General features: G+C 40.1%; 1 protein-coding gene across 1 annotated transcript in view; it reads left to right on the top strand.

Annotated features, from left to right (window-relative positions):
• The window catches only part of SLC13A3 (solute carrier family 13 member 3), a 56,356-nt gene that overhangs the window by 33,137 nt on the left and 9,492 nt on the right, over positions 1–13,727 (top strand). The window contains exons 7-8 of the mRNA XM_060772173.2: positions 3,342–3,437; positions 9,835–9,939. Coding sequence (XP_060628156.2) covers positions 3,342–3,437; positions 9,835–9,939 — 201 coding nt within the window. The remainder of the gene's footprint in view (positions 1–3,341; positions 3,438–9,834; positions 9,940–13,727) is intronic.

Here is a 13,727-nt window from a genome sequence, read left to right as displayed (position 1 = left end):
GTCACTTTTACAGGATCTGGTCTAATCATATGCAATTCCAGCAGTCCTGAGGGCCCTTCCAGACATGACTAAATCCTGGGAGGAACTGGGATATTATACACCAGTTCCTCCTGGGACTTAGTCCCCACACCTACCCCAAACCCCAGGCTTTCCACATGCCCTCCCAAGTTAACCAGAGGTTGACTTGGGAGGGCATAGAGTCAGCCCCTAATTTGTCCTCAAAACTTACCTGAGAGGCCTGGCTGCATGCTCAGGCCCTTCCATCGAAAGCTCTTGGTGCATGAAAACGATGCATTAGGAGGTTGTGGGGTGGGGGAAGGAGAGATTTCACCACAGGGTCCACACCTGGAAAGATCTGGACCTTACATTATGGTCTGGATCTTTCCAGGTGTTTAATTAATCTATAGTAAACTGGGAAATCCCAGTTTACTCCGGATTAATTCGGGTTTACCTGAGGTATCATTTGGACACATCAGGTAAACCTGAGCCAAATCCCGGGGCATAGGCCTGTCTGGAATGGCTCTGACTTTATACATACATTAGTTTTTCATATTTTCATCCATCTCAAACTCTCTAATAGTTTATTTTATCATTACATCCTCTATATAACTGGAGGAGCTGGATAATTTATGAGTCACACTTGAGAGATGGAGTCAGCTTGTCCCACACATTGACATCTCCTGAAATGAGGAATCTGATGTTGTCTGTCTCTAAAGAGGATTCATGAAGGTGATGAATTAACTGCAGAAGACAGGATGAATCACTCCTGTATAGACTTTGATCTTTCTCCCACAGCATAGGCTTTTATATCTTTTTCTATAAAATGCCAAGAGAATGGAATTAATTTTTTTGGATGGGATAAAAGAGGGTTACTCACAGTGAGCAAAAGTTTAGAAAGTTACTTGTCTGGAATAAAAATCCTAGAATCCCCAACCAGCATTGAAGCAATAGCCCTGGAATTAGGTACCAAAACTGAGGTGATCGAGTTTCTAACAGTGAAATGTTATCCATGTCTACGCCAGTGGTTCTAGCCAGTGGATCCCCGGAGGTTTTGGCGTACAACTCCCAGAAATCCCAGCCAGTTTACCAACTTTTAGGATTTCTGGGAGTTTGAAGGCCAAAACATCTGGGGAACCACAGGTTGAGAACCACTGGTCTACTCCAAAGTAAATCTCTTGAGTTTAGATAATTACTCATAGGATTGCAGGTCCACACCCTTTAGCTTCACAAGAAGTTGGACTTACTCCTAGTATACATTCACATAATTTTAGACCTTTTGCAATTCCATTTCTGTGTCAACTTTTGCCAAACTACTGCTAAGAGGGTCATAATATGTAGATATATGGATGTGGGTGCTAATTCTTGGAGATTTTCAATGATGGCAATCTATTTGCAGAATTCTATCTTCACAAGAAGCTGATGTTGTTGTAGGTTTTTCAGGCTGTATGGCCATGTTCTAGAAGCATTTTCTCCTGATGTTTCACCTGCAGCTATGGCAGGCATCCTGAGAGGTTGTGAGGTCTATTATGGTCTATTATGAATACTAAATTCATAATAAACTGATGCTTATTATGAATTTAGTAAACATTTGTCTTGCATCTACAATCTGTAAAGTGCTTTCCCAAGAACTATTGGATTGCTAGAATAATATTAGCACACTTCTATTTTTCAATTATTTACTTTTGACTGGTTTGTATTTGTGATAATATCTCTTGTGTGTGGCTTGTGTGCTTCATACTAGAAAAACCAAGAAGCAAATTGTGTCATGCAGATAGTTGCCAGAATGAAAACTAGAGAGGCTCATGTATCTTTAATGGTTGTATGGGACCATTTCTTTTTACCTGGATGTGAGATATTCCATTTCCTACTTTTTAAGTTATAGGACCTCCAGTTTTTAATATGGCAATATGAAATATATTGCCTTTTGGGGGGATTTTGCAGTAAGTTTAAATTAGGAATGGATCAGGAATATTTATTAAAAAGAGTGAGGGAGATAGATGAAATTGGGTCTGTATTTTGTATGTTAGGATTGGATTTAGTTGCTAGGAATGGAAAGAGGGGTTTATGGGGTCTTCTTCCTTGTGCCAGAATAAGTTGGCAAATTTGGAGTACTAGTTGTTTTGATTTGATGCATGGAATGTTTGCTGTTCTAATTCAGGCAGACAAATGTCATGGGCCAGCCCGTGATATACAAAATACTTACCTATTTGTATGCCTCTAATAAGACATGACTCATACCAGTTATCTCCTTCGGTGTTGAAAGATCCTCTTTTGCAAGAAATGGTAGCTATTTAAGGCAAATTGCCACCAAGCTTCATAAAACATATCATTTAAAAAATAGATATGAAGAAATGTGTAGAATAGCTCTATTTTTTTTAAAGCATGCCCTTCAATTTCCAAATCTGAGTTTTAAAAACATTCTCCTTCAGAGTTTCCTTTTTGGACAAGCTGTACCATTATTCTCAGTATTCAGGCCAAGTTGTGACTACAGTATGACCCTTGTACCAAAGGTTTCCATTTACCCAAATCTGACATAAAATGTAATGTAAAGGAATTTTCTTTGTCTTCCAGGAAATTCTGTGATATGTTTCTTGCTAGAAGACCTGGCAAATTCCTAGAAAAAATTCCTCTCTAGAAATTTTTAAGTCTTCCAGCAAGGCTCCATGTATCTTCTGATGGAAGGATACTGGTGCAAATCATACATTTCAATATGGCTTGCTCTTATCCATGGTTTCCTGTTTCAGCAGTGAAGTCAGGAATATATTCCCCATGGATACAAGGGACGTACTGTATTTCCTTTGCAGTAAAGTGTTTGCATGGTTTCCTTCATGCTTTGCCCGCCTCCCCTTTTAATAGCTCGTCCTGCAATCTTTGTCCTTTTGTTATTGAGTGAGATAAATAAACAAATTTCCTAGTGGTTTGTGAGCATTTGACTCCACTTTCAGTTGAAATATTAACTTAAAGTCAGCCAAATTGTTAAAATTTTGAAATCTACGAGGTGCTAGGGAAACAAAACAGTGAAATTTGTGGTTTATATGTGGCCCCAAGTCTATGCTTTCCTTCATTGTAAGAATAAAGCAAAACAAAAACAAATCCAACCTCTTTTAAAACCACACAAAAAACAGAAAATAAAAGCTACAGCTGTCAAGAACATCCGAGAAATAGATATTCGAGTGTTCTATAAAAACAATGGCATTAATTCACTGATAAGTTCACATTTGTGTCAATATTAAAAAATATATAATCAAGAATGAGCCAATGGTGTTTAGCTGAGAAGTCTGTGAATTTGATAATGTCTGAAGTAAGCATTTAAAAAAGAATCTTCTTCCCATGTTGTCAAGAGGCTGCAGAAAGAAGAAATCAGAAATCAGAGCTGATGCAGAAGCCAGAGCCAGAGCAGTGATAACAGAGGATTATCAGAAACTGGGACCCATAAAGTAAGTTGCAAGAATAAAAAGTTAGTAGGGTAAAATACTGGGGTGGGTGGGGGAAATAATCAGAGTATGATCTCCAGTGTACAACATGCCAGAGGGACTGGTTGATTGACACATGTGTTACATGTCAAGTGCTTCACATTTCACAGTATGATATGTGAGAATTGGCAGCCTGAATGACATATGTGACTGCTTTCATTCTGCATTATGTGAACAGTAATCATCCTTTGGGGGGCCCTGGTGGCACTGTGGGTCAAACTGCTTAGCTGCTGAACTGACGTAAGTTGGCAGATCAAGTCTGGGGAGTGGAGTGAGTTTCTGCTGTTAGCCTCAGCTTCTGCCAACCTAGCAGTTTGAAAACATGCAAATGTGAGTAGATCAATAGGTACCGCTTCTGTGGGAATGTAACAGTGCTCCAGGCAGTCATGCTTGTCACATGACCTTGAAGGTGTCTACAGACAACGCCGGCTCTTCAGCTTAAAAATGGAAATGAGCACCACCACCCAGAGTCGGACACGACTAGGCTTAATGTCAGAGGGAACCTTTACCTTTACTAATCACCCTTTAGGCAATAAAATTAAATTTTACACTGTCACAAGACATTGTAGAGTCAGCTGGGAACTATAGGTTGTCCATCTATGCCTTAGGATATGAAAATTCTGCACATGAAAAAGTTACATCTTGAATGTCAACTGGTAAAATCCCCTATGTAATTGTAATCTGAAAAAAGTAATGTTTCCTATACATTTCTTACCTCCCTTTTTAGTTTTTTAGACATAGGCCTGGGGAAAGGAATCTTTTATGCCAACATCCTACATCTCAGTTGTGTAGTGTAAATCAGTTGTGTAGTGTTACACTATACCATCCTTTTTCTGAATGCTGTATAATTTATTGTATTATCTGTCAATATGCTTACTTATTGTTCCATTGAGTAAGAGAAAATGCACAGTGAAATAAGAGTTAGATTGGAAGAATGAACAACACTTATGTCCCACTTGAGAATGTGAAACCTCATGAGCAATGGTTATTGCAGAATTCTGCACAACTCAGCTTATTGCAGTGGTAAATTGAACCCCAAAATGAGAATGTTTGCATAAGGAAATTTCTATCAAAAGGATCCTTGCTACAGAAGCCTAAACACAGTTTTTAGTCTATTAGAGTTGACTGATTGAATCAGTTAGCAAATAGTAGGCCAATGCTTATGTATAGGGGAAAATATAGATCTCTAGACTTGGAGGTCTCTCATTCATAGGGTCATCTTAAGTCAAAATTGACTTGGAGACTGATAACAACTAAAACCGTAGTTGAGTGAATTTCAGAGTGAACCTGAAGTAGATGACATGTAGTTTAATTACCTCTCCCAAATTATTTAAGCAAGGAAGAAGCTAATTATGTAATTAGTCAGTCCACTGAATTTTGAAAATGTATAGTACGGTCTACTCATGAATGATCCACAAATAAGTGATGTGCTGAAGACTTCATGAATAATCATTCATGTAATGAGTACAGGAGCTAGAAGAGTTCTGCACAAGAAACCATCCGGGTTTGATGTCATAAATTATTCAGTTTCATCCCATTAACTTCCATATGTAGTCAGATGAACTCTTTAAGATGCACCTTCAGCAGCTGGGCAATTTTGTTTTTATATTTGAGAAGCTATATTTGAGAATATACATCAGCGTCGGAACTGCTGAAGACACACACTGGCTGATTCTTCCTTTAGCCCCTTCTACACTGCCATATCTGAGGAATTTTATGAGGGGTGCAAGAGTAGAGAGGCGGAAACAAAGTGTGGCCTGAAGGCTGCATGGGGCCCATGGGGACAATTTTGTCCTTAACTCAAAAACCTTTTTTGTTACAAAATGCTCCAGAATGACATCTAAGGATTTTGAAGGGAATTCCTACCATTTTTGAGGTTCTGTAACTGGATGGCAAAAATATATTTTTACCCCAAATAATAATAATTTTAAATAAATCAGCTGATGACCTAAAATGGAGTCTCTGCAAGGAAGATGATGAAACCATTGATCATATCCTCAGCTGCAGCAAGAAAATCACACAGACAGACTACAAACAGATGCACAACTCTGTGGCCCAAATGATTAATTGGAACTCATGTCATAAGGGACTACCTGCTAGCAGTAAAGAACTATGATATGGGCAGTATCAATGCAATCATGTTTCTACTGGTGTGTTCACATAGGTACTTTAAGGCACGCCTAAAATTGTAACAGATTTTAGAAATCTCATTGTATTACAGAAGAAAATAGATCCTGAAAAGATTCCTGAAGAAAAGCAGGTACAGGCGATCCCCAAGTTGCAAACATCAGACTTACAAATGACTCATAGTTAAGCATAGGGGTGAGACAACAGGAAATGAGAGAAATCATAAAATCATAGTGTTGGAAGAGATCTCATGGGCCATCCAGTCCAACCCCCTGCCAAGAAGCAGGAAAATCGCATTCAAAGCACCCCTGACAGATGGCCATCCAATCTCTGTTTTAAAACCTCCAAAGAAGCAGCCTCCACCACTCTTCTGGGAAGAGAGTTCCACTGCTGAACAACTCTTACAGTTAGGAAGTTCTTCCTAATGTTCAAGTGGAATCTCCTTTCCTGTAGTCTGAAGCCATTGTTCCATGTCCTAATCTCTAGCACAGCAGTTGCTCCCTCCCTATGACTTCCCCTCATATATTTATATATAGACATCATGTTTCCTTTCAGTTTTCTCTTCTTCAGGCTAAACATGCACAACTATTTAAGCTGCTCCTCATAGGGCTTGTTTTTCATATTCTTGATCATTTTAGTCGCCCTTCTCTTGACAAATTCCAGCTTGTCAACATCTCCCTTAAACTGCGGTGCCCAGAACTGGACACAATATTCCAGCTGTGGTTTGACCAAGGCAGAATAGAGGGGTAGCATGACTTTGGCTTTAGACCCTGGCTTTAGACACAATACTCCTATTTATGCAGGCCAAAATCCCATTGGCTATTTTTGCCACCACATGATATTGTTGCAGCCAGGAAATCAGAAGACATTTACTTCTTTGGAGGAGAGTGATGACCAATATCCATAAAATAGTGAAGAGTAGAGACATCACACTGGCAACGAAGATCTGCATAGTTAAAGCAATGACATTCCCCATAGTCACCTACGGATGTGAGAGCTGGACCATAGGGAAGGCCGAGCAAAGGAAGATAGATGCTTTTGAACTGTTGTGTTGGAGGAAAATTCTGAGAGTGCCTTGGACTGCCAGAAGATCCAACCTGTTCATCTTTCAGGAAATAAAGCCCGACTGCTCACTGGAGGGAAGGATATTAGAGGCAAAGTTGAAGTACTTTGGCCACATAATGAGAAGACAGGGAAGCTTAGAGAAAACAGTGATGCTGTGGAAAATGGAAGGAAAAAGGAAGAGGGGCCGATCAAGGGCAAGATGGATGGATGATATCCTTGAAGTGACTGGTTTGACTCTGAAGGAGTTGGGAGTGGTGACAGCTGACAGGAAGCTCTGGCATGGGCTGGTCTATGGATCACGAAGAGTCAGAAGTGACTAACGAATAAAGAACAACAGCAACATGACATTGTTGGCTCATATCTAACTTGTTGTCCGAGAGGACTCCAAGATCGTTTTTACACATACTGCTGTCAAGCCAGGTGCCCCCATTCTGTATCTTTGCATTTCATTTTTTCTGCGTAAGTGGAGTATCTTGCATCTGACACTGTTGAACTTCATTTTGTTAGCTTTGGCCCATCACTCTAATTTGTTAAGGTCATTTTGAATTCTGCTCCTGTCTTCTGGGGTATTAGCTAAGTTATCCCTTCCAATTTGGTGTTGTCTGCAAACTTGAAGATCATGCCTTCTACCCCTCAGGAGAGAAATTCATTCTTGAAAGAGTTATCAAGGTGTCTCAACCAAAGCCTTACCATCAATCCTTGTTTCCACAACAAGCCAACATTTTTACACTTGAATTGTATCTGTTCCAATTTACATACAAATTCATCTTAAGAACAAACCTACAGATCCTATCTTGTTTGTAACTTGGGGACTGCCTGTATACTTAAGATCCTTGCATTCTGTACAGCTATTCTCTGGAGTAGTTCAAATGAAATCTATGCCTTGATTTACTCTTATTTAATTGGTAGATGGAAGTGCAAAAACAAATTAAGCCTTTTAGGATATTATTTCATTGAAAATTGTTTATATTGCTCACCTCAGTTCTAGGTTTTCCTTATTTTATTCAGAACTTGGAAAAGTTTCTTTTTTAGCTTCAATATCTAGAATTCTACCAGTGATAAGTTGGCAGTTTTATGGAGATGTAATCTTTAAAAATACCTTCATTGTGCTCTGGTTTTGTTATTATTTTTTTATCTGATGATTTTTTTTACACGTACTGGGTCTTAACAGTGCAAAACTAAACAATACAATAGAACCTGAAAAATGCTTTACAAAGACTTCAAAGGTTATGAAATGGGCTCTTCAAGCTATTATACACCAGCAACCTGCAAAGTGTCATTGGAAAAATCAAAGGCTTCTTTCTCATTCTAACAGCATAGAAAGTCCATTAAGTCAGCTGCTTCCAATTTGATTAGCTACTCCAGATTTCTTCCAAATGGTTTTTGTATCTCTCCTTCCTTAAATCTAATGAGGAGCTTCTAGTCTTTACAAGATAGATAATGTAAGGTATAATTCAACAATTTTGCTTCTAAGCATTTAGTAATAACAGGCTCAACAACTTCAACTGATCCAAGGGCCAGTTGTTTTGCTACTTCAGCCCTCTGAGAACTGCATGGACTGTAAATAAACAAATAATAAGAAATATGAAGGTAAAAACAACTGTCCAGTTCTGATATTTGAGTATGGGTTTCTAAAATAAGTAAATAAGTAAATATGCAAAAATATGTGAGAAGTCATAGGGAGGAGGGAGCAAGCTTGTTTTCTGCTGCCCTGTAGACTAGAATGTGGAACCATGGCTCCAAACTACAGGAAAGGAGATTCTACCTGAACATAAGGAAGATCTTCCTCACTGTGAAAGCTGTTCAGCAGTGGAACTCTCTACCCCATAGTGTGGTGGAGGCTCCTTCTTTGGAGGCTTTAAAACAGAGGCGGGATGGCCATCTGTCAGGGGTGCTGTGAATATGGTTTTCCTATTTCTTGGCAGGGGGTTGGACTGGATGTCCTACAGGGTCTCTTCCAGCTTTATGATTCTATGGTTCTATAAATAGTGCAGAGGTTATGATGTATTTAAAATGTGAATTACCACTCCTGGTTGCTTATAGGATAGCTTTCACATCCTGTTTTTTGCATAACATATACTGAAATATTACCATATACCGTGCAGCTGTGGACAAGTTTACATAGGGACCACCAAATGCAGCATTGCCCAAACACGAATCAAGGAACATGAAAGGCACTGCAGACTACTTCAGCCAGAGAAGTCAGCCATAGCAGAGCACCTGATGAACCAACCTGGACACAGCGTATTATTTCAGAACACAGAAATGCTGGACCACTCTAACAACCACCATGTCAGACTACACAGAGAAGCCATTGAAATCCATAAGCATGTGGGCAATTTCAACAGAAAGGAAGACACCATGAAAATGAACAAAATCTGGCTACCAGTATTAAAAAAAATCTTAAATTATAACAATAAAAAAACTCAAACATAGGGTAACTCCTAACAGGAAACAATCAGGGACAGCCAATCACCTCTCAACAAAGGATTCCATCAGGTACGAACAAGCCACACCTAAAAACTGACAGGCCATCAAATGCTAATCATGGTGGCCAATTGAAACATTCACATCTATCTCCAACAGACAAGAGTTCTTTCTCCCGCCCTGGACTTTCCACAGATATATAAACCTACTTTTCCTAGTTTCCCACAGACCTCACAACCTCTGAGGATGTCTGCCATAGATGCAGGAAAAACATCAGGAGAGAATGCTTCTAGAATATGACCATATAGCCCAATAAACCTATAACAACCCACTGAAATTTTAATTAAAATGATTTCACACTTTTCTGTAATCGGTTTTCATGTAGTTTTATATTTTTCTGTCCAATATGCAAGGAAATATTTACTTCTTCTCTTTCAATAAAGGGTAAAATACCTCAGCAATTTATACCTCTAATTCTTCCAACATTATATTTTTGTCTCTCATATGTACATATTGACAAAATGATTTCTTTGCCTTGTATTTTTCCTTTAGGAGAAAATATGAGGCTGTTTCTGTGTTTTATGTTGAATAATTAATTTTCTTTCGCACATTACAGCCATTTCAGCTTAACTCATCTTTCTGGGCCTCTGCTCCTTCTAGCTGAACTTATGCTTATGCAAGACTGAGTGTAAAAATACAATTCCTTGGTTGTGATGGTTCATTGCACTTTCATTTGCTACAGGTTTGCTGAACAGGCGGTATTTGTTCTTTTCTGCTTATTTGCCATCCTGCTCTTCTCCAGGGATCCTAAATTCATCACAGGATGGGCAAGTTTATTCACACCAGGGTAAGAATTTCCCATCATTTATATGTTTGGATATCTAGACTCTTTCATGTTGTGTCCTGGCATTGCTAAGCCCACTAGCAGAAATGCTCACGTCTCTTGAGAGAGCCATTTAGTTGTTCATCTGCCAAAGCAAATGCAATTATATGACTATTTGAAGTCCAGAGATATAATCATAGCATACAGGTGTATCTTGTTTTAAAGTGCTTTGCTGTAGAATGCTTTACTGATATAGTAAGAGGTTTTTTTTTAATTATACAACGCAGTGCCATTTTGCTACAGACCTCACAACCTCTGAGGATGTCCAACATTAGTGTATTTTGCATCTCACTTTCATGTTCTGGATTTTTTTTTTACTTTTGTGCCTTTTTAATGCACTATTTCACACTTAATAAAGGATTGTGTAAACATTAGGCCTTTATATACATTGACAAGTGAAAAAAAGGATGTGGTTCACTTTAAGGAAATATTTGTTTTCAAGTAGTGGTCTGAAACCTAACCAACCATATTAGCGAGATATTCCTGTATACATAGGAAAGTCTTCCCCATTCAAATGCATTCATAGTAAATTGTCATGCCTCTGGGAATACTATTTATATCGAAGACTTAAATTACATGGTTGGCTGACTTTTCTCAGTCCTCAATAGAAACTGCATATATTATATTCCAATCTTTTCACATAACTAAGAAAACTTGAGAATGCCAAATTGGAAAGAAACTAAACTTGGTGCCAATTGCATTTCCAAGGGGAGGGCATTCCACAGTTTGGACGCAACAGTTGAGAAGTCCCTTTCATATGCCCTCCTACAGCATATTGCTTCTATTGGTGGGATATTGTATCTCAGTATCAGAATTATGGAAAAAAAGTTTTTGGTACTACATGCATGCAGAATCTTCTTTGGATCACGGATATTTCATTAATCTGATGAAACCTGCCCAGAAAAATGCAGTTAAAATACAATTTTCAATGTTATTGGGGGGGGGGGGGGGTTGAGGAGTAGTGGGAAAAAGGTTGGCAGCTAGTTTATAGACATTCTGAAACACACCTTCTGAAACACATCCAGTAGATATATATGTACAAAACTGTGCACTCCCATAAGGATTCTCTCCTTAGGTAACAATTCTCAATCTCCAAACAGAGTAGTTACTGGGATTCAATCTTGCCATTGGAAAGGCAGCGAGATTCACCTCCACCTTTCCTGGGTCCTCTTATAAAACACACAGCTTCAGGATTTTTTTTTTTACTACAGTCTTTTCAAAATAATTTTTGCAGTGACACTGGCACTGATGTAGAACTGGGCATGAAACTGGTCCTATAACCTGTGGCGGAATAAAAATCACATGTAGTTCACATCTTTACCAATCCACACACTGTCTTGCTAGAGAAAAGATATGCCACACAGATGATCAGTAAAGAATAAGGTGTTTACTCTTTGTTATGCAGAGCAACATATATACAGTCATGTGAACAGCTGCATCGACTCACACAATGTCCTTTGAGAGATTCAAATGGTCCTTAGGTGTCCATGTGAAAGATCTCCTTCCAGCAGCCCAGAAGCAGAAAATATACTAACGTGTCTTGGCAAGCTCCTGCACAGAAAACCTAAGCATGTAACTGTTACCAAAACTCCCAGACTCAGCTAGCACCCCGGGCGTATCCCAACCAATCCACTTTGTGCTTTGTATTTTTTCAGTTAACACACTGACCAACTGATTTTTAAATGCTCCAAGAAAAAAACCTTGTGAAGAGTATCTAGAGGCGGTGGTCTCTCCCCTGCTGAAGAAACCAGACTTAGATTGTTCGGTTCCCTCCAGTTACCACCCAGTTTCGAATCTCTCATTCCTGGGCAAGGTAATTGAGAGGGCAGCAGCAGAGCAGTTGCAGCAATTCCTAGACGACACAGCCGGACTAGATCCCTTCCAGTCCGGCTTCCGTACAGGGCACGGGACAGAGACTGTGCTGGTCTCCATCACGGATCACCTTCGATGCCAGCTTGACCAGGGCAGGTCAACGCTGCTTGTGTTATTGGATCTCACAGCAGCATTTGACACAGTCGACCACAATCTTTTGACCCACCGCCTTGCTGTTGCTGGAGTCAGGGGACAGCTTTAAACTGGCTGTCCTCCTTTCCTCACAACCATGGACAGCGAGTGGAGAGGGGAGGCCTGGTCTCTGAGAGGTCCCCTCTATCTTGTGGGGTTCCTCAGGGGGCCATTCTCTCCCCTCTGTTATTTAACATTTATATGCGACCACTTGCTCAGCTGGTTCGAGGTTTTGGGCTTGAGTGTTATCAGTATGCCGATGACACTCAGCTGGTGCTGAAGATGGAAGGCCAACCGGACTCTGTACCCGATTATTTCCATCAGTCCCTCGAGGCCATTACTGGATGGCTGCGTGCCAGCAGGTTGAGGGTGAATCCAGCAAAGACGGAGATCCTATGGCTGGGTCGACTGGGCAGTGGAGACATCCAGCTGCCTACCCTGGATGGCGAAGCGCTATGCCCATCATCATTGGTAAAGAGTCTGGGAGTCCTTTTGGACCCTCTGCTGACGATGGAGGCCCAGGTCTCCGCCGTTAGCAGAACCGCTTTCTTTCATCTGCGGCAGGCCAGACAGCTGGCCCCCTACCTGTCCAGGGATGACCTAGCTACGGTGATCCAGGCCACGGTCATCTCAAGACTGGACTACTGTAATGCCCTCTACATTGGCCTTCCTCTGTTGGTGATCCGGAAGCTCAAGTTGGTACAAAATGCAGCTGCTCGGCTTCTTGCGGGAATTCCGATGAGATGCCACATAACACCAATCTTACTACAGCTGCATTGGTTACCAATTGAGCACTGGATCACTTTCAAAGTGATGGTACTCACCTTTAAGGCCTTGCATGGTCTGGGGCCGATGTACCTGAGGGACCGCCTCACCCCCTACCAACCCCAGAGATCCCTCCGTTCTGAGGACCAAGATCTATTGGAAGTCCCCAGTGTCAAGACCTTGCGTCTAATAGCAACCAGACGCAGAGCCTTCACAGCAGTGGCACCATCACTCTGGAATACTCTGCCACCTGAAGTCCATGCCTTGCGGGACTTATCAGCTTTCCGCAGGGCATGTAAGACATACCTGTTTCGACAGGCTTTTAATGTTTGATATTGTTGTTTTTAAATTGTTTTAAACTGCTTTTAAATTTGTTTAAATTTTGTTAGATTTAACTATTCTTGTAAGCCGTTCCGAGCCCCAGGGGAGTGGCGGCATATAAGTTTAAATAATAAATAAATAAATAAATAAATAAAGAAGTAAAAGTGGTAAAACATTGATGGACTTATCCCTTGAATTTGAAAACATTTTGATTCACAACTTCCAGAATCCCCCAGCTGGTATAGTGACAGCTGGCCTCTGCCTATCAGAAAATACAACTTTGGCTGATGATTTCATTTTGGTTGAGAACTGTTACTTATTTTTTAACAAGAGCAATCAAATTTGCTTGCAAAGATAGCAGTTAAAGTTAAAGATAGCAGCAATCCTTCAAATGAATTTGCTGGATTGGGTGTAAGAAAATGTTTTAAGTATTTTTCCTTAATGAAAGCAAGGACACATTGTGTAAGTATCTCTACTCTTTCCAATCATAAGTTGCTATTTATCACCAGTTGTAACATTTCACAAGCATGTTGCAATTCCAGACCAAATTAGGCTTAGCCAATTTCCTTCTGAACAGCCAACTCTTTGACCTGAGAGAAAACATTCCTGATCTGAGGACCTTCCGCAGTAGTTATTCAACTTGAGTTTATCAGTCATCAGTT

This window comes from Anolis sagrei, chromosome 4 (assembly GCF_037176765.1).
Source record: "Anolis sagrei isolate rAnoSag1 chromosome 4, rAnoSag1.mat, whole genome shotgun sequence".
NCBI classification, from domain to species: domain Eukaryota; kingdom Metazoa; phylum Chordata; class Lepidosauria; order Squamata; family Dactyloidae; genus Anolis; species Anolis sagrei.
Note: the sequence above shows the minus strand (reverse complement) of the source record. Positions and strands in the feature narration are given on the sequence as shown.